Here is a 21,982-nt window from a genome sequence, read left to right on the forward strand (position 1 = left end):
TCTCAAAGCCAGGTTGCAGAGATCTTGCCCAAGGAATGACACCTCTGTAGACAGGCCGCCTATTTTCCCTTCTAGTGATGTCCTTGACTCCTCAATGGCTTTCAAAACATCGGGGTGAGATATGGGGGTATTCCTCCACTGTTTCTCTGCTCTTGGGGGTCAGCGCTGGGTGCCTTTTGATGGGGGCCAACCGTGTAGAGGACAAGTTTGCTTTGTAGGGTCAGTCTTTTGGCTTTGCCCATTGTTGCTCTGGTCTGGCGGGTTGGTGCGGTTCGCTTGGTCCGTAGATCCTCTACAGGGTTGTCCACTCTCAGCAAATGGCGGCCCTGTTCAGAGCGCAATTTTTTGTGGGACAGTTCGTGGATCCGTACAGGTGCTTGCGGACGGGTTGTTCCCCTAAGATGGAGGTGACTCAGATGTGTTGTCGGGTGGGTTCCACCTACTGGTCCCGCTTGCTTCCTTTTTTTAAGGGGTGGGGCGTCTAATGAGGTGGCCTCTTATTCCTTAAGGTGTGCAGTGGGAATGTGGGACCGGTGCATCCCACGGACAGCCCCTTGTTTGATTCTACCTCTTGCTTGCCGGGTCAACACTCGTCCCCCTGCACTGCTTCTGAGGTGATGGTGCTTTCCTTCGCTCCTGTGTTTGGGCCCCCGATGCCTTGTTACCATGTCCGCTGGTGATGGGGGCGTCGTCATTGACCCTGCCCGTTTGCCATAAATTCCAGTGAGCTGAGGGAGGCCGGATCGCCCTTGCCCCCTTGTCAGTATTCTGCACCTTTTCTGGATACCTCAGTGCTGGGGCAGGGCTTGTATCTGCTCCATATGTCCTGCTCTTCCTCTTGTGGTCTTCTGGCGTGGGCCTGCTCCCCTGCTTCTTCCTGTGGCCCCTCGCTTTACTCTGTTTCCAACCTCACTGGGCACCAGGGCTGACTACTGGGTTCATGTCTGTTGTCTGCTTGCGCCCCCAGTGTTATCAGTTCCAGTTCAATGTGAGTTATTTAGGAGTCAGCGTTGCAATGCAGTGCCCACTGCCAGCTAGGCCTGGCACCCACAGCTCCGATTCAGTAGACGTTAGTCGGTCTGAGTGGCCAGACGATTTTCGGTACGGTTTGGTTCCGGAGTCCCTAATGTTGTGTGCCCGGTAGGCGCTGCTTGTGCAGGGAAAGCACTCTTAGCTGCAGGGTTTCACCTTTGTTTCCGCATTGCACCATGCGCTGAGCCGGGGGGGGGGGGGACGTCCCACACCGCCGCCGAGCCTTCCTGACTCTGCGCGTTCCGGGGGAGGGGCTGCTGGGGGGGGGGGTCCACCGGCTCCTGCTCGGTGGGGCTGGCGGGGGGCGTACAGGGTGACTAATGGAGCCTCTGCGGGTTGCATGGTGTGCATGTGTCACTGCCTCCTCCCTCCTCCGCTCTGGCCCCTCACAGGCTCTGGCAGTCTCACAGGGTCGGTGCAGTGTCACGAATCTAGACGAAGCTCAGATCGGGTGGGCGGTCAGAGTGTGTGCCGCTCGTGTCCTGCAGCCAAGATGGCACCATCCACTCCTCGGGAGGCCGTTGGCCCGTTTGTCAAGATCCCGGTCCCGATTAACGTCGGGATTCCAGCTAGTCGCTGTTCGCCACAAAGGCATCCAATTTCACGGACAGAACTTAATTGGGGGGGGGATCAGGCTATATTAACAGGATATCGGCGGCCAATGGGAACGAGCTTGCTTGGATCCACATAGGCGGCACGCATGTGCAGTCCCAGCATTTTACTTTTGATAGAACTCTATGCAGCTGCTTGGACATGGTCGATTTTTTTTTCTTTTTTTTTTTGCTTTCATTTTAAATGTTATTTGTATAAGTACAGTGTTTTTAATGTTATGGCTGTCGTATTAAACAATAAATTAAAGCTCTGGATAGTCACAAGATATGTATCTTTCTTTTAGACAAGGTATTCTGTGCTTACAAACTATTACAGAGCATAATGCGCATGCACTTTAAGCTCATTAATTGGAAATCTGATTAGATACGTAAGGGGGGGACATGCAGTATTGGGACTCTTCCATGACTACTTAATCAGCAGCTAGTGTAAGGTGGCTATAACATTGTAGTGAGTCTGCTGCAGATTGTAAAGATGTGTGTTTTTAAATACTGAAATCGGTTTGTAGTGACGTAGTTCCTTACATTGAGGTAGTTTACAGAAGTCCAGTCCATAATCAAATAATTTGCAACATGGAGCGCTTTGTGTGACATAGTGCCAACTCAATTAAGGCTAGCAAACAAGCTAGATCTTTTGTGGTCTTAAAATATAGACATAAACTATGGAGTTGGCTCATCAAAAGGATGATGGCTGCAAGATTCTGGATGTTTTTGCTTGAAAAAAAAAAAAAGAAAAAGCACTGTTTCACTGTTTGGTCAACTCTGTAACCCTACCCCTTTGAGAAAACCTACCTATCATTGGGTTATGGGTTATGCCTTTCCTATAATTGATTTTGTATTTTTGCACCCTGGTTGTGTCTGTTAGCCTGAGGCACCAAGATTGTATTACAAATAAAATGCATGTGAAGAGTGTTGGGGAGATTGTGTGTAGGGTCAATGATGCAAGGAAATGCCAAGTGATGCTATGATGGCTTAAATCTGGGAGACTGGGTTTAGTTTTTTTTTCTCAGCTTGTTAGTCCTGGCTGGTCGGAGGTTTTGCTGCCTTATGTATCCTGGTGAGGAGCTGGGAAGAATGGGAAACATCTAATTATGTGCAATGATGCAGGAAAGGTGTGGATGCAGACTTGTGAAAAAATGTCTTTATCCCCGATCACTCTCCTACCCAATCTTTGCCATGTTATCAACTCCATTTTCTGTTTGGGAATCTAAACATTTGTTCAAAATGCTTGCAGCTCCCTTTCTGCTCATGAAGTCCATTTAAAGATGATGAAATATCCAGTCTTAAAGCAAGTTGCCGGTGTACGTGAAGCACATAGCTTCTCAAAGAGTTCATATGCTGATCAGAGTAGGCACAGGCTTGCATGGTAAACACTGAGATGTAAGTTAAATATATAATGCATACCATTACATTCATGGTTCAGGGTTACCTTGGTGTCTCTGGCTGCTGAAAGTATAATCTAGACCACTCGAGAGTAACACGTTTACTGTCAAATGTGGTGGGTGAGGTAATTGCAGATTTCTCGCAGGAGGTGCATGAGAATGAGCATTAGTTTTAAATGTACAGCATACTTGTATGAGACTGGTCCAGAGAGATCATGAAATGGCCCCTCCAACCGCTGGGTTCCTGTTGCAGATTTTAAAATAATCCACAACAATCAATTGCCTTTTATTGCCACTCTTCTAATTTCCTATCTTTCATAGGCTGGTACTGAGAGCCAGAAGATGGTGCTCCAGGAGCAGCCAATATTGAGCGATGCGGTCACCTCCTTCCTGAGTGAACAGAAGCTACAAGAGATTTTCAGTAGGGGTGAGTATTGAATTGCTGTGGCACCAGTGTTGCTTTCCCAGCCTTCCAATGCATTGCTAAGGTTCTGCTTCATAGCCCAGATCAAAAAAATTGACAAACAGTTTTTTTAATTGTTTTTAGTTGAAATAAATCAACTTTACAATTATCAAAACAAAAGCAAAAACTGAAATTTAAAATAGATCAAAGCAATGAAAGGGAGCAGGTTCACAGTAACAAGGGCAAATATGACGATTTTGATCATGCTAACATAAGATCTACTTTGCATAAAAACTTTACATAATGTACTTTTTTCAATGTCAAACCTCAGTTAATGTTCAAATTTAATCTGAATTCGTTATTTCATTCACTTTTGTAACCAGAAGAAAATTTGGTAGAAAAAAAATGAAGTATAGTTCTAAAAGGAGAAAAAAGAAATAATTAAAGAGATTAAATTAAACTAGGCAGAGGCATGTCCGGGTAATGCATTCTCATTCTGTGGAGTACTAGACTATAACATTTTGAGTTTGCATGTCCTTCGATAATACCTTGTCTTTTATCTTCTTAGCACTTTAAAAAAATGTAAAGCTCCTATTCGTCGAATAGATAATCCACCAACGATAATTTTCCACAAGATGTCATGTCCGATTTATATAATCTTTTACCGCTGGTTTCAGGAATTTTATCCTTTCATTAGAGTTCAGTGCAGTCTACCAATAAGTGAAGTAAGGTTTGTGATGTGATTTACAGAACCTGCAACAATTTTCTGTCGGTGAGATCTGTTTCCTCTTCAATAATACCTCTTGGATTGGCCACAGATTAAATCTTAGTCTCAAACTCTTTTCGGAGATGGACTTTTTATTAAATATGGTTCAGCCAACGTGTATTTCTTATGTATGAACACTGTTCCATCAAAGTCTTTGTATCGTAAATGCATAGCTCTATTTCTAGACCAGTCCCACTGAAATAATTTGTTTTTAACTGCATTTGGATTTTCAACTAGCAATTTCAGTGTGACGTTGGCATAAGCCATCACATTTATGGCCTCCTTACGCCGGTCTAGTGCAAAGGTGTCATTTGAACAGAGTATGTGCTGAGCTAGGACCCCTATGAGCATGTTCGATTGTATTGCTAAAATGCACTTTCTACTTAAGGATATTAAATACTACCACAAGTAACAAGCGTACATAGATGTCAAAACCATTTTGTTTCTAATTAGTGCTATTGGAGTGCAGTTTGGTAAATTTAAGACACTTTTCCAAAATGTCGATTCTAGACCATAGTTTTGTGCAGGATCGGTAGGGTTTCAGCCCCATACAATAGTATAGATGTTAGCTTTTGTCTAAAGTAAGTCAAGGCTGGCAAGATGGAAAACTTCCCATATTTTGCTTGAATTATTTTATCCTGTGAGGTCAACATGTTAAGTTTATTAAACCATTTAGACATTTGTGCTTCATAAGTAGGTCCTGCGATTATCATCCCCAGATAAGTATATTGTTGGACTCTTTCCAGTCTTTGTATTGTCCATGTGTAATTTCTGTTTTTTTGCAATGAGGGTTTGTAAACCATAACCTTGGTCTTTTCTAGATTGACGATTAGTAGGTTTTCTGTTACGTAGGTAGATAATGGGTTCCACAAATTTTGTAATCCAACAGGTGTTTTTGACAAGAGTATCAAATCATCGGCGTATAACAAGGCCGGGATATTCTTGTTTGCTAGTTTTGGTGCATCTGCAGCTATGGTAACAAAAGTCCTACGTAAGTCCGCAAAAAATACTAAACATGGCAGAAGCAAGAATACATCCCTGCCGGAGTTCTCTGTACGTTTGAATAGCGGGTGTTAAAAGACCCTCTTGATTTAATCTTATTTGGATACTCTTGTTGGAGTATAAAGTTTTTATTAAGGCAATTATATACAGCGGGCAATTCTCCTGGGTTAGCTTTTGGAACAGCAGTTCTCGTGAAACTGAATCGTAAGCAGCATGGAAATCTACAAATATCATATCGAGTGGTTGTCTTATTTGTTTGTGATGTTGAATTATTGAAGTTAGTGTTAATAAGTTAATTGAGGTTCCAAGGCCTGCTATAAAACCTGTCTGGCATGGGTCTCTTTTGTTGTTTGTCGCTCATTTGTTAAAATCTCTCAGTATAAACCTGGCAACAATTTTCCCTGGCACGTCCAAAAGGGCAATCGGTCTGTAATTGAAAGGACACGACCAATTGCCCTTTTTACTTTTTTTTACTATGACAGACTTCCGCCAGGTTTCTGGGCTTCTACCTGTGCTTATGATCAAGGAGAAGATACTCAAGAGAATTTTTGCCCACTGTTCAGGATGTTCTTTGAGCATGTAATTGCTAAGCCCATCTGGGCCCGAAGCTCGTGATCTACTGGATTTATTTATAAAGCTTAGGCTGTCTTCTTCCGAGACAAGTAGTTCTTCAAAACTGCCTGAGTTTTTTAAACTTTCTGGGTTTCTCATCCCTGTGCTCGCATAGAGATCTTGGTAGTGACTAACCCAATCTGATTCTAGTACCCCATTTATTTGTACTGATAGTTGGGTAGATTGACATGCACTGTTTAACAGTGTCCACATTTCAGAAATGTTTTTAGATTCAAAAGTAGTTGGCATCTCTTCTACTTGATTTTGGTAGAGCCATGCTTTGTGTGCTCTCAGCCAGTTCTTACTTTTTAAGGTTTTGATGACTCAACCTCTTACTTCTACTGGTAAGGTCATTGCCATTTTTTTTCCTTCCGCAGCTTGTTCTTACGCTGTTGAATTTTTTCATCAACCTCGAGTTTGGGAGCATAACAATTTTGATTGTCAATACTTCATGTTACTTTGTATGTTTGTAGACACGAGGTATAAAGATCCTTTGCAACACCGTTTTCTTTGCTCCTGATATGATGTTGTAGTTTCGTTTTTGTAAATGTAGATGTTCCACCTAAAGCGAGTCCTTGAGTTGTTAATAGTCATCACTGGTGTGTAACCATTGTCTCTAGTCATTTCACCCAATTTTGTGTTTTTTCAAATAGCAAGGAGCATTTCATGGTCGATTTTGATGCAAAACTTCAAAATTTGTTATTTGGGAAAAGGTGTTCGTGTCGGCCTACATGTAGTCAATTATTGACTTGCACGTGCCTCTTGCCCAAGTGTTTTTGGGTGGTATATCATTTTTTTAGTGACCGATTTAACATGATGAAATTACGGGTTTTCATCAAACTTTCCCATCTAAGGCACACTGCATTTTTCTTACAAGCCAAGGTGGATAGGCAATGAAGATTTAGGTCACCAGCAATCAGAATGTTTGTTACTACTTTTGTCAATGAGATAATATTAAATAGGTCTTCTATGTCTTTAAAGAATCTAGTCTGTGATTCCCAACGGATTTCTATATATATTAAGTACTGCAATTATACCATGTTTGTGAGTAATTTTGACCAGCTGTAGGAAGGGGTTGGGTACACTCCAAAGTTCTAATGTGAGACCTCTTCCGCTTTTTACCGCCACGAACATTCCTGAGGCAGGTCTACCATTTGTCTTGATTGCGGGTGATGAAAGTACCTCATAGCCATGCCACAATGGTGCTGTAAGCAACTAAGTTTCTTGTAACATCACTATAGTATGAGGCAAAAGGCTTGAACAGTCATTAAGTGTACATAACATGTGTTCAGCTAACAATGGAAATCTGTATTACATTCTTCTCCTCCGGTAGTTATGACGAGTTTCTTTGTGATTGAGGGGCAAGTCTAGACATTTGGTACATTTCATCCATTACAATTTGTGGTTGTTGCCGTTTGTCCAATTTGTGAACATTCAATGCTTTGACACTGTTTTTAGCCATATTTACCTCCCGCTCCATTTCCTCGTTGTAGTTTACCGGGTCAATAGCCAGCAAAAAACCCAATGCAAACACTTCCAGTCGAGATTGCCAAACCACATTTCGAACAACATTTGAGGTGATCCACAATCTCACCACAGACAAGTTATCATTCAGAAATTCGACTTGAGCTGTATCACCAGACGTGATGTCACTCAAACTGGGTAACTCACAAAATATAGCCATAATACTCGTTAGACACATGTCATACTGTGGAAATGGCTCTGCTCGACATTTGAGGATGAATCTATGATGCATGTTTGGATTTAACTTGTGTTTAGAGTCTCTTAAGGCTTTTGAGTTTAGTTCCACAAGTCTTTTTTCTTTGTTTATTTCAATTGAGTCTAGGACCATTCCCGCTCTTCCTTCCTGTATTTGTTTTTTTTTGTTTGTTAATTATCATTTAGTTCCACTTCTCTATTCAATCTCTGGCTTGAGTGAAAGTACTCATCCATTGCTCTGTGGATTATTGTTTGGAAATTTTTCTGTGTGCTGTTATCCACTGAAGCTAGTACTTTACTATACAATATCGGCTCACTGAGATTCATTTCCGATGCCTTACTGGCAATATTCAGAGGCTCATGAATTTGTGGTGTATTTATAATACACTTCAGTAGTTTTTCTACTGGCAGCAATGTTTTTTCATGTCCGGTATTAAAGATTTTGGTTACATTTGTCGTAGACTTTTTCGAGTTGGGAAGACCCTCTTTGAATTTCATAAAATCGTCAATGGATATTTTTATTTCTGCTCTTATGTCTTTTAAAATATCGTCCGAGTAAAAAGTTTTATTGTCCGTTTTTTCCGTGTTGTCTTTGAGAGGTGGTGGTGCAAAGTTTTGTCTTGTGTCAATTTTTGGTACCACTTCTTCTGTTGTCTGTTCGGTACTCACTAAAGATGTTTGCATTGTCAGGTTTTTCAAGCAAGGAAAGTGTCATTTAAGGGTTCGTAATCCTTGTTTCTGCCTGATTTTCTTTGTCGAAGCTTCTGGTCTTAACTTTGTTAAATGGTTGTGTTGAAGTGAAGCTTGACTGTCAGCTCTGGTTGCGTATTTAAGTTTTCAGCTGCTGGATGACATTTTTTTATTTTTTTTTCTGGTTAATAGTTCTGTTTGACATCTTTGTCTTGAGGTTTAATTTTTCAAAATTTGGGTTATTCCCCAAATTCTCGTTTGTCTGTTTTTCAAATATGTTATAAGTTGGTCCTGTTTTAGGTATAACAATTGGTTGAGCTAGTGATTTATCGGCAAGCTCTTCTACGTTTTTCTTTTTGATCTTCTAATAGGACAGGACGAATGATGTCTTTGAAAAAGAAAAGAGTCTTAATAGGTAAAGCAGGGGTCAGATTAGATGTCATATCTGTGTCCGCTGGTGTTTTACCTGTGCTTTGTTTCTCGAAGGATGTGTTGGTTTTCAATCTCCTGTTTGGTCTCCCAGTCTTTCATCTATTTTCTAATAGTGTAAACATTTTTTTTCCTGTCTCCCTATTTTTGCTTCTAGCGTATCAAATAACTTGGACATGGTCAGTATTGCCGTATTCATGGCCTTCAGAGTAATGGGCTAGTAAGGCAGAATTATTTTCGGTTACCTTGCGTGGTGTTGAGGTTACAGAAGAACTATAGGGCGCAGCGGACCTCCTTTGAGTCGGTCTGACAAATGATCTAGATTGTTGTATTGATTCATTGCTTAGGTGGTCAAACAGACTTGGTGACTGGTAAAGGCTGATTTCGGCATACACCGCAGATGGTTTGTTTACAGATGTAATTAACATACTTCTACGTCCCGTCCCCTTTCCTCCATACTTATGGACATCTCTCCGTCCTGTGGGACGGGACCGTAGCACTTTGTAAAAAGCCTCCCCAAAAATGTATTAAAAAATGTGTCCTTCCTCTCTTTCTGCGCGGGGCCCGGCATGCGGCCGTAACCCCGCCCACCTTGGCTCCGCCCCACGCATCGCCCATCAGTCCTTTTCTCCGCTCGTTCGGGATTAGACGCACTTGCATCCTCGAAGGTTTTCTTCCCTTTTTCCTCTCTGGCTCTCGCTAGCGATCGTGTACTAGTCTGTCGTTCAAACTAGACTTTCCAGACTGTTCATCGTGTCACCGTCGTTTCGCGAGGGTGGATCCCCATCCTCTGTTTAGAGTGTTTGGGTCCGGATCACCGTTGGGATTCCTGTTTTTACTGCGACTCCCTTTCGGTCCGGGCACTTCAACATCGGTTGGAGCGGTGAGAGGGGTTGTTCCGACAAACTCCTCCTTCACATTTTCAGGCGTTCATCGATGAGAAGAAAAAACGCCCGGTAAGTTCTTTACTTTTCAGAGCACCCCGGCCGGGGGGGATACCTTTCCAGGTTCCTCTCGGGCTGGGTTTGGACGTTGATCGCTCTTTCACCGGGGTTCGCCCTGAGCTGCTAGTTCGGCCTATTAAATATTCCGGAGTTTTCTCCAAGGGTCTCCGTTAGGGGCCTGTGGATACCAGAGCACGCTCCACGGCCCCTTCTGTGGGGGCTGTTTGTGGACCCAGTTCTACTGTGTCGTGGGGTACCGGAGCACGCTCTGAGGCCTCTGTTGGCTTCCCTCAAAAATAAGACCGGGGTGCGCCCCGAGGCCTTGGGTGGGCTTGCTGTCACCAAACAGATGTTCGAGGCCCGCGCAGATAAGGCTGTTACCGGACCTGGGTCCGAGGTCCCTCTTACAGAGGTTAAAGCTACCAACAGTTCTGAGAGGCCTGGCAAGGCCTTGTCGGTGAAAGCTGTTTCTCACAGTTCCCGCTCTTGCGGTGACACCAGACCTGTTGAGGGGGCAAAGAAGCAAAGTTCTTCTTTTACCGGCAGTGCCGAGGTCCTTCCTTCGAAGGCTAATTTGGCGGTTGGTATGTCACAAAAACATTCCAGGCCTCACAGTACCGGCTCTGCCGAGGACCCTTATGTTAAGGCTAAAGTTAAGACCCCTGATCCATTGACGGGGACCCCTGCCTCACTTCATCACGTGCCGCAGTTCCCCTCAGATGAGGACAAAATGGCACCCGTTCCCGCCACAACCGCGGCGGGCATTTTGGGTGCTACCCCTACAACTACGCCATCAGCCTCAGGTGTAGGGCTTGATCCCTTGGGTGAACGTAGAGTCCCTTGTGCGCATCCTTATCGGCCAGTTTACGACTGGAACGCTCTGATGCCTCTTCCGCACAATGTTTCATTGCCTGCAGGGTCGGCACAGTTGATTTATGTGTATACGTCGGTGGAGGGGCTAGTGTGGCACCCTTCCCAGTTACGTCCCTCGATTTGTCCACCTCATGAGGACTCCTCAGGTTCCAAAACAGTCCCCGGAGGAAGCTTTTTTTCGGTAAATTTCAAACGCTTATGCGTACTGACCCCATGAGGGAGTATTTCAAAGGGTTCTTTGGGGAGATATGTCCGCCCGCGCCCCTGGCTCCACCTGTTCCTCCGGTGGTTCCGCCGGCGCCTCCTTTGCCTACAGTGCCTTCCCCGACTCTTCCGCCTTTGCCTCCATTGTCCCCTGTGGACAAGGCAGCGCCTGACACGGCTCAGCAGGATCCTGACCTGTCTGATGACACGCAAGGCGATCAGGACTGCGAGGACCTTCCCTGCTCTATTAGAGCTTTTCAAGACAGGTACTGGACATGATGAACTTCTTAGATGTTCCAGTCCCCGAGGCACCCGCTCCATAGGAGGGCGTGCTTTCTAGGGCGTTCACCCTGTCTCCCTTGGAGCGTACCGGCCTGTTCTTGCAGAAGGACATTCTGGCCAAGGTCTGCAGAGTCTGGGAAAAGCCACACTATGGACTTTTTGTCAATAAGAAAATTGACGCGAGATACAGGCTGCATTCTTCGGAAGAGGTGGCCCTGTCGTCTTGTCTGCCCCCCTCCTCCACAGTAGTGGCTGCGGCCACTTTGCAGTCCAGGCCTGCAGCATCCTCTTCCACGACGGCTACTCAGGTTCTGTGAAAGGACAAGCTCCTCGACTCCCTCGGGAGGAAAATCTTCGCCAACTCGGCCTTGCAGCTCAGGCAGGCCAACGCGGAATTGATATTAGCGGGAACAAACATGCGGATGTGGAAAGGTCTGTCGGAGTTTATCCCGGTCGAGAAGCTGGAAGACTTTAAAGGAGGCCTATCCGACGCCAGGGTCTTGGCCCAGGATCTCCTGCAGGCTGCGGCTCATCACGTAGACCCCTCGGCTCGGGGCCTTATGCTGGGGGTTGATACCTCACGGCAGGCGTGGCTGCATGCAACTAAATTCTCAAAAGAAGTGCAGGACAAGGTGTTGGACCTTGCGTTCGATGGGAAGGAGCCCTTTCATTCTACACCAGATGTAGAGCTCACCAAGACGAAGGATAGTACTCCGACAGCTAAGTCCTTGTCTGTCCTGGTTAAGGCTCCTTTGAAGACTGAAGACATAAGACAGATGGGTCTTGTCAGTCGCTCGGGCTTCCGCTTACCTCTACCCCACCCCTCAACCCTCCTTTTCAGCTGTCGGGCTCGCCCTCCCTCAAAGCCGAGGTTCAGAAACTTCTGGACCTCGCTGCTGTGGAACCTGTTCCCCTTGGGGAGCGAGGGGAGGGCTTCTACTCCCGGCTGTTTACAGTGCCCAAACCCAACCAGGGTGGCCTGCGCACCATCCTTTCCCACCCCAAGAGAAATTCAAGATGATCATGCCCAGCCCGATACGCTCATCCTTGCTGATGGGCGATTGGCTCAGCGTGGTGGATCTTCAGGATGCGTACATGCATATCCTGATTTGGAACCCCCACAGGAGATATCTCTGCTTCTCTTTGGGAGAGGAGCACTTACAGTTTCGAGTGCTTCCTTTTGGCCTCAGCTCGGCGCCGCGTGTCTTCACAAAGATGTCAGTGATTGCGGCCCATCTTCATCTCCAGGGTATTCATGTGTATCTATATTTGGACGACTGGCTCTTACGCAGCCCTTGTCCGCTGGCAGCAGCGGGCAATCTCCAGTCTCTCCTTCAGCTCCTGTTCCATCTTGGGCTGTCGCTGAACTGGCGGAAATCTTCCATGACGGTCTCTCAGGGCCTGATTTTCCTGGGTTTTCGCTGGAACACGATCGGCTGCAGAGTGTACCTGACTGGGGACAGAATGGCGGATCTGTTAGCCACTTGTCAGATGTTTGCGCAGTCAGAGCATGTCGGCCTGGTGGTTCCAGAGGCTTCTTGGCTCATGACCTCGTGTGCGCTGGCTCTTCCTCTTGCTCATCTCAAGATGAGACGGACCCAGATGGCTCTTCGGAGTTCCTGGCGTCAGGCGGTGGACCCGGATTCCAAGCTGATAATAATTCCGGATTCCATGAGAGTGGACCTGGAATGGTGGTCATCTCTCAGCAACCTGTCGGTGGGTGCTGGTTTTCAGGACCCAGCTCCTATGGTGACGATCACGACGGACTCCTCCCTCCTGGGGTGGGGTGCGATGTTAGATCTTCTACAAGTATCGGACCTCTGGTCGCCTCAGGACAAGCTCCTGCACATAAATCATTTGGAGCGTCTTGCGATTTTTCTAGCGCTTAAGGCGTTAAGACCGGTCATTGCCAACAAGGTGGTGTCAATGTATCACATCAACAAGCAAGGGGGAACGAAGTCTCCGCCCCCCTCCCCTCGTGGAACTGTCTATCCATATTTGGGAGTGGGCCGTGCTTCATGGTGTCTGGCTGCTTGCAGCACACAATCCGGGCCAGTTGAATGTCACAGCGGATGCCGTCATGGACTTGCGGGGTTTGAACAAACTCCTCAGGAAGGACAAGTTCAAGATGGTTACTCTTTCTCAAGTCCTCCAGGCCCTTCAACTTCAGGACTGGTTGGTGTCTCTCGACCTCAAGGACGCTTATTTTCATGTGCCGATACATCCAAAGCACAAGAAGTACCTGAGGTTCGCGGTTGGCGACTCGTACTTTCAGTTTCGGGTCCTGCCGTTTGGATTGACATCCGCCCCAAGGGTCTTCACCAAGCTCATGGTCGTGGTGGTAGCGCACCTCAGGAAAGGGGGATTCACGTCTACCCCTACCTGGACGATTGGTTGATCAGGGTGCGCTCTCCTGACCAAGTCCTGGATCATCCATCAGTAACCTGCCACTCCCTCCACAAGCTGGGCTTCTCCCTCAACTTAAAGAAGTTCCATTTGACAACAACTCAGAAGCTCCAGTACATTGGAGCTGTGCTCAACACGTCCCTGGGGCAGTGTTTTCCTCCCCAGATGAGGGCTCATCACATTCAGCAGATGGTGCACAAGTTTCAGCTTTCTCAGAATCTCCCAGCGTTCGAGTTCTTGAGATTGCTTGGCCTCATGGCATCCTGCATTCTTCTGGTGCCAGAGGCCAGGTTGCGGATCAGATCTTTGCAATGGGCACTCAAGCTCCAGTGGTCTCAGTCCTCCGGCAGGATGTCGGACCCTGTTCAGGTGCCGTCTTCAGTCGCCCAGGACCTTCTGTGGTGGGCCGACGAAGGCAATCTGATGAGGGGGGCTCCATTTTGGCTGCCCTGGCCGGAGGTGACGATCGTGATGGACGCATCCCTCACGGGATGGAGAGCTCATGCCAACCAGTTGACAGTCAGCGGTTGTTGGTCTCCGGAGTTGAGACTCCATATCAATCTGTTGGAGCTGAGGGCCGTCAGGCAAGCCCTGAAGGCTTTTCTGCCGACTGTGCGAGGGAAGAATATCCTGACGGACAACACGGTGGCCATGCACTACTACCTCAATAAAAAGCGGGGGGCGCAGGGTCACTTCCTCTGTGCAGGGAGGCGATGCAGCTTTGGTTCTGGGCAATCCAGCAGGAAGTTTCGATCTCGGCAGTTTATCTGGCCGGAGACTAAAACGAGACGGCGGATGCTCTGAGCAGGCTTAGCGCAATCTCTCACGAGTGGGAGTTGGCTCAGGAGATTCTCCTGAAGATCTTCGCCCTTTGGGGGACCCCTCAAGTTTATCTCTTCGCCTTCAGTGGCAACCGGAAGTGCGAGAGGTTCTGCTCGTGGGAATTTCCTCCAAAAGGAGCCTTAGGAGACGCGCTCGTGGTGGAGTGGTCATTCCCTCTGCTGTATGCGTTTCCTCCAGTCCCTGTCATCCCGCAAGTACTGCGGAGGTTACAGAGGTTCGGTTCCCGGATGATCCTAATTGATCCGGTGCGGGCCCGGAGGACGTGGTACCCGGACCTTCTCGACTTGTCCATCTGACCTCCACGTTGTCTTCCCTACCGAGACGATCTGCTCTCACGGGAGGGGGGGGGGGGGTCAGGGTTTCCATCCAGAGGTCAGATCCATCAACCTTCATGCTTGGTTTCTGAAAGGTTGAGGTATAAGGATTGGGACCTCCCTGAAGACTTGATGGAGGTGTTGCTCTCGGCCAGACGGCCCGCAACAAAGTCCCTGTCCTGTTGCCGTTTGCATAAGTTCTGCGACTGGTGCAGGGTTAAGAATGTGGATCCTTTTGCATGTGACATTTTTTTGCTTTCTTTGGCCCACAGGGGCTCTCAAGTGGGTACCGTTAAAGGTTACCTGGCGGCTCTGTCCATATTTAAGCGCTCGTCTGAAGAGTGTTCCTTTAATTTCTCAGTTTCTGAAAGGGCTCACTAATGTGTTCCCTCTGTCACCTTTCCAGGTGCCCGGTTGGGATTTGAAGCTTGTTCTCAAGTTTCTGATGGGTGCTCCGTTTGAGCCTTTGCATTCATGCCCTTTGAGACTGTTAACTCTTAAAACAGTATTTTTGGGTTGCGGTCACTTCCGCTCGCAGATTGAGTTACAGGCACTTTCAGTTAAGACACCCTTCACTGTGTTTCATAAGGACAGGGCTGTCCTTAGAGTTCGTCCTTCCTTTCTTCCGAAGGTGGTGTCACAATTTCATTTAGGCCAGAAGGTTGTTCTTCCGGCGTTTTATCCTCCTCCACATCCTGGTAAGGAAGAGGAGAGGCTCCATAGGCTTGATCCTAGGAGAGTATTAAGCTTTTATATTTCACGCATGTCCCGGGTCAGAGTGGACGATCAAATCTTCATTGGTTACCGTGGAAAGCGTTTGGGACAAGCTGTGATGAAACAGACTGTCTCGCTGGATTGTTTTGGCTCTCTGAGTGTTACCGCTTGGCGGGTAAGGACCCACCGGTCAGCTTTCGGGCCCATTCTACCAGGGGTATGGCTGCCTCTACTTCCCTACAGAGGGGTGTCCCTATTCGTAATATCTGTGATGCAGCCACCTGGGCTTCGCTACATACATTTGTACGTCACTACTCCCTCGATTCCATCTGTGGGCAGGATCTGGCCTTTGGCAAGGCGGTTCTTTAATCTGCAATTTGATTGGGCATTTTAAATTTCTGTTTTCTAAATTATTTTCCCACCTCCTTGCATTGGTACTGATTTGGGAGTCTGTCATAGATGTGGAATACGTCGGAGGACCCAATCCCCTTGAAGAACAAGTTACTCTTACCTCGTAACGTTCTTTCGATGGGATGGTCCGACGACGTATTCCATATCACTCCCTCCCTTTCCCGCTAAAGAATTTCTTATGCGATTGCAGCCTACGTTTCCGCAAGGCTTTGTGTCAGACTGGCGCCACACATTCTGGGGAAACTACAACTGAGGCTATGGGCGTCGTGCGTCCTACTTATAACATCCAGTGCCGTCGGAGGAGGTCCTCGAGGGCGGCGTATCGACGCAGGACAGACATTTTTCCGAAGCAACACAGCTGTGGTGATTACTGTCATAGATATAGAATACGTTGTCGGACCATCCCATCGAAAGAACATTACCAGGTAAGAGTAACTTGTTCTTCTATTACATGTTGGTTAAATATTTTTGTGGGTTGGAAAGGTTTCAGGGACCTTGGAAAAGGTTCCCTATGGGGACACAAGCGTTAGGCCTGGGTGAATGGTATGGGTGAACAACCAAACACCGGAATCTGCACTCCAGCAGCAAAAGTGACCAAATGACTTGACGGACGTGCTACCACAATTCTCACTGTACCTATGGAGTTCTGAAGATGCAGCTGGATTCTTTCCCGTTTCAGCAACGGTGGAACCAGTCTCCTGTTCCTTGGTCGTGGTGACGCAGCACTAGTCGAGAGAAAGCTCTGGCAACAAAGGATTTTTCATGCTCAAACATCGGTCAGCAGTTTTGGTGCAGTTTCATAGACACCAAGAGTGAAGGTTTACTGCCCAGTCAATATGCCTCGATTCTTTGTCCTGCCCTCTGGTGAGGGGACTTTGAAGGGGGGTTGGGGGATCTTCCCTTTGGAGGCCCAGCAGGAGGCCAGTTCTGAGAGGATTCGTTCACGAGAAGACTCTGCATTGCAATATGGTCGGCAGGCCAAGGCTATTGGCGGTTTGCAGGCCAGGAAGGTCGAAGCATGTCGTGGGATGGCTCGTCTTGCAGGTAGTCTTATGGCCGATTGGTTCTACCAGCCAAAGGGAAGGACCTCCTCTGTGGATTAGAAAACAAGGTCAGGACAGCAGTGGGTCTCTTCGCGGTTGCTGGATGGGTCTGCATGCGTCTCTGATGGTGGTTCTTTGGTTCTTCTGTTCCAGTGGTCAACTTGTCTTCTGCTTCTGGTCCCTCACCTTTTATCTTGAATTCACACTCAACCTCTGCAAACTCTCCTTGCAGTTTATGGACAGAGGGGGTGGTTGTCCAATCAGGACAGCCAACCAACCCCATCACCCCCAGTGGGAGCTGGTATCGCTCAGGCACACCAGCAGACGGATAGCAGAATTTCATGATCCTTCCATGCTTCGTCCTCGCAGACACAGTGGAGGTTCGACAGGATACTCAAATGGCCCCGCCGCCGACAAAACTCAAACCAGGTCCTCCCCCCACCCTGAATGGGAGAAGCACCAAGAAAGGACATGCACACAATAAATGGCAATAAAAGAAAGAAGCCACCAGTTTGGGTCAATGTTGACCCTTCTAAGCAATACCGCAAATGTGGGGACAGCCTACGAATAAAATTGCACAAAAGTCGATAGAACAAGTCCACTGCCACCCACTGTAAGTGTATGCCTGCCACTGTTACAGGAACAGTGAGAAAGGGGATACAAGATAACCGGCCAGCACTCCAATTCGGGTGCTGTGTGCTGAGCTCCCAAAAGGGAAATCTATGAAGGATAAAAAGTATCCCCCAACCTTGAACAGTAGTTAACGAAAATAGAATATAAAAATTGGAGCCCAAAGGGCTCCCAGCAACACTACACAAAGGGTGCTGTGTGCTGGAAAAGTGAAACACTGATGCCTTTTAAAATTATAGAGCAATGCATGACTCCATAAAATAAAGTAAATCACATTGAACAGGGGTCCCATGGTCCGAGCAAAAAGAATGAATGAGGGGGAAATGGACTCCCCTCATTTGGAAGGACAAAAAAATGGTCCAGAAGTCCAGTAAAATGTACTGGGCATCTGACAGAGGGGATTTGGCATTAAAAAATGAAATCTCCCTATCGCAGCGTACCAGTATACCCTTATCTGGTAATAACCAATAGTGGAGTAATGGGTCACAAACACACGCAGTCAACCATAGATCTCTGTAACAACTATGCTTTTCCATCAACAATCTGAAATCAACTCTCATGCCAAGCCCACAACTTCTGTGCGGCATGTTGAATACAAACAAGGCACTAGCATACTCCACTGAGTAAACCTGTAAAGATGTATGTCTAGAATTTGGCCTTGTAGACAGATTTTAGTAGGGCACCCTAGTTATGATGAACAGGGATAGAATTGATGAACAAAGTAATCCAAAACCCAGTGAAGCTAGCAATGGAGAGCACTCGAGGCTTAATCTCAGAGTGTGACCGTGTCCAGCGGCCCTCAATTAGTCTACACAGAATGGCACACAATAATTTAGCTTTGACAGTCAGAAATAAAAATAGTAATTTATTTAGGCCTTTAGAAAACACTGGCAAAAAACTAGCAAGTAGTATCGCACAACACTCAATATTGCAAATGTACGCAATCTCCATTAGGTTCACTTAATATACATCAATTAACTTAACCAGGGATTATAGGTAAGAAATGGAGATGCAGTAAAATAATGGTAACAAGTCACTAGTACAATATCCCTTTCTTTAGAAGTCCACCCCTAAAATGTATGGGACCTGGTGCCCAAAAAGTCACAGGTTGCAATACAGTTTTCCACATGTAGGAGTTCTCTCAAAAAGAATGCAATGAGCTTGTGGTGGTGATTAGTTTTAAACTATTTTAACAGTTTAATAATTTACCAGGAGACTGATAGGCTCTTCTTTCAAACCCAAGGCTAAACTAGGGGCAGGATACTTGACCCAGGTTTTACGACCAAAGGTAAGCAAGAGGGAAGTAAGAGACAAAGGGACTTGTTCCCAATGTAATCATATGGAGCAACAGGCAGTTATGCTTAGTTACCCCCCCACCCCCCTTGACTATTTTACCAGGTATTACAGTGGGTGGACTCAGGGTCACTGAGGACAGTCTTCCGTCCTTTGTTCCAGTCAGAGGTGCCCTGGGTTTGCAGGTTCAAGTATTCTTCTGGTCAGGTGCAACTGCAAGATGCCATTCCTGTCGAGGAACTGCAGATTCCAGCATTGAAGACCTCTTAAGGACACTTCACAGGATGGAGGAATACGAGTGTAAGGGGGATTTTTAATTTTTAATCCCTTCGACCTGCGAGACCCCGAGCACTTTTTACTGGACTTCCGGATCATTTTCCTTGTTCTCCTGAATGAAGGGAGCCTTTTCCCACCTCATTCGTACTTGTTGCTCTGACCATGGGAACCCTGTTTGTGTTTCTTTGGAGTAAATCAATACTCCATAAACCATACTTTTTGAGGCATCTGTGTTTCACTTCAGCATCACTAATCACCTTTTTGTGCAGTGTTGCTCTGAGCCCTTTGGCCTCTCCTTTTTTATATTTTCATTTGTTCTTTAAGAACTACTGTTCTCAATGTTAGGGGATACTTTGTAGCTTTCTTAGCTTTTCCTTTTGCGAGATCAGCACTCACCACCCTATGTTAAGTGCTGAAGGTTTATCTTGTATTCTTTTCTCACTGCTCCTGTAACATTTGTTACAGTGACAGGCATACACTTATGGTTGTTGGCAGTAGATGTGTTCTACTGAGTTTTGTGCAATTTGTACTCTCAGGCTGTCTCCACAGCTGTAGCTATGCACAGAAGGGTCACCATTGACCCAAAATGGTGGTTTCTTCCTTTTATCGCTATTTCTTGTGTGCTTGTCCTTTCTTGGTCCTTCTACCATTCGGGGCGGGGGGCGGTGTGGGGGGGCGGGTGTAGGGAGGGGAGTTCTGGGTTTGTTTTCTTCGGCAGGAACACTTGGTCTAGCATGCCGAGGCTCCATTGTGTCTGCGAGGGCCGGAAGCAACCGAGGATCCTACAACTCTGCTATCCTGGTGTTCCTGAGAGAAACCATTTGCCACTGGGGGGGGGGCTAGCTGTCCTGATTGGACGCCCACCCGCCCCTTTCTGTAAACGTTGAGAGTTTGCAGAGGATGAGTGTGTATTCCTGATAAAAGGCAAGGATCCTGTGATGGAAGTCAAGTCGAACACTGGCACAGAAGAATCGAAAAATACGACCTGAGACGCCTGCAGTCCCTTCCAGCAACTGCAAAGGGACCACTGTCTTGACAGTTTCCAAATTAACTGAATACCACTACCCTGTGTTTATAAAATAAATATCTATTTTACTATTACTACAAGTGTCTGAGTTTGTTTGGTCCTATGTATTTTCTGAGTTCATTGTACTTACCTTCAACTCACATCTCCCTCCTAGGATAAGCCTGACTGCTCTACCAAAAATCTTTAGTACAGATGTGTACTAGAAGTTGTGGCCTGTATACCAAAGGATAGTTACATAAACGTCATACCACAGGTAGACCTCAGGAAATCACCCCTTACATAGCGTTCTGGCAACATTCAACGTTTGCAGGCGACCGGTTGCCCTTCCAGTGATGGTCACAAAAGATGCTCCGGGACTGGTTTCCATGAAGACTTGTGGTGCAAGCTGGCGACCATCAGAGTTCAACATGGAACAGTGACACTTTTGGCGAGGTAGCCTACAAGAGTAGTCCAGTCCACCGGGCAGTCCATGGATGCTTCCGAAGGCTCAGAATGGCAGGATTCTCAAAGGCCTTGAGATTAGTTGGTCCCAGTAGTCCAAGGTCTGAAGAACCTCTTATGGTCTTCGGAGATCAGGGAGAGTAGGGCTTCACAAGGCTGGCTATTGTAAGGGATGTTGGGCCACTTCAGGGGTCCTCTTCGATCTTCAGCAGGCTGCCCTTCTCCAAATGTTGCCTCCAACGCAGATCTAAAGAAATGGCTGCAGAGGTCCTCTTTCCAAGAAAAGAAACTGTGGCTTACAAATGGGGAAACTACCTTGCTTCAGACCTGCTTTTGCTAGCTATAAAAAAAGCAAATGTTTCTGCTAAAACTATCTCCAGCATCAAATCGATACGGCCAACAATAATTCCAAAGATCTTAGTCATTAACATTTTTAGCAATACTCAATGTGCATCCTCTTACTTTAGTCCAACACTAAAGCTGGACAATTAAATTAATTCTTTCTGAACAAAATAACTAAGATTGGAGGGAGTAGCTGTCTTCACACCGCCTTCATTGGAAGAGACGTCCTTGCTAACTCATTCTACATGCACATTTGACTTTACTGCAGTGTCTTGGGGAGACCTGTTCCCACTTCTACCTGCATTGAAACCAACTAATCGATACTATGATTTTCTTTTAGCTTGTCGTCTCTGTCGTCTGGTCAGTACCTTAAATTTGGTTTAATTATGATGTGGTTAGTTATTACGAACTTTCACATTTCAAACCTATGTCAATACAGTTCAATCATAAAATTCATATAAATAACAGATGAAAACATTACATTTTATCAACAGTCATAAAGTCTGGTATATATCTTTAATTTAATCTAGCCAGCAAATCATCACAAAATGTACTTTGCCTAATTTACCTTTGGCCATCACACTTGCCCATACATGGGAAAGTGCTATGTGCATAATGTATTGTCCTTATTCAAGCAATAACACCTGAATGCATTGCCTTTTATCCCGTAATTAGTTACAGGGCCCAGCAAGTTCATGTAAAGTGGACCATGATCTTTACATTCGGTTAGGATATGGTGGGCAGTTTCATCTCCCTGTTACACCACACATAAGACATGTCCTAGTTTCTTTTGCTATTGAGTTCTGTGCTAATGTTTGCCAATATTGGTAGTTTGTTTACTCTCCGAAGCAGACGAAATCTGTGCTGTGTGGGATATGGACCGAACTTGATAGCTCTGGGAGTCCTTAAATTTGTGGATACACTTTTAATTTCTGAATTATTCTTCAATAATGCCAAATGAGCATAGTTTGTTGCTCAATCCCATCGCTCCATTTTTTTTTTTTACCTTTATTCAGCTTGACGTTGCAACAGAGAAAACCAACAGTATACAGATAGTCTGTGAGCATACATTCCACGTACATGTTCCAGAGGTAGATCATACGAAACAGAGCACCAGTTTGGGGTATGAGCCAGAGATACATGGAACACTGTGACAATCGAGGCATATAGGTCAAGTGGAGTTGGACATTGGAGAGTTCCGGTCACTGACTGTGATGCTGGAAATGCATTGGAGGGACAGGGCCTCCCTGTCCTTGTCCTGTAGTCCTTTTTCATTGTGTTCTGTATTTTCTTCTG

At 46.2% G+C, this 21,982-nt stretch overlaps 1 protein-coding gene across 1 annotated transcript in view; it reads left to right on the plus strand.

Annotated features, from left to right (window-relative positions):
- The window catches only part of KDM3B (lysine demethylase 3B), a 2,029,046-nt gene that overhangs the window by 204,036 nt on the left and 1,803,028 nt on the right, over positions 1-21,982 (plus strand). Inside the window, exon 4 of the mRNA XM_069651588.1 lies at positions 3,344-3,449. Within this exon, the coding sequence (XP_069507689.1) occupies positions 3,344-3,449 (106 nt within the window). The remainder of the gene's footprint in view (positions 1-3,343; positions 3,450-21,982) is intronic.

This window comes from Ambystoma mexicanum, chromosome 3p (assembly GCF_040938575.1).
Source record: "Ambystoma mexicanum isolate Mex_15411 chromosome 3p, UKY_AmexF1_1, whole genome shotgun sequence".
In the NCBI taxonomy this organism is placed as follows: Eukaryota; Metazoa; Chordata; class Amphibia; order Caudata; family Ambystomatidae; genus Ambystoma; species Ambystoma mexicanum.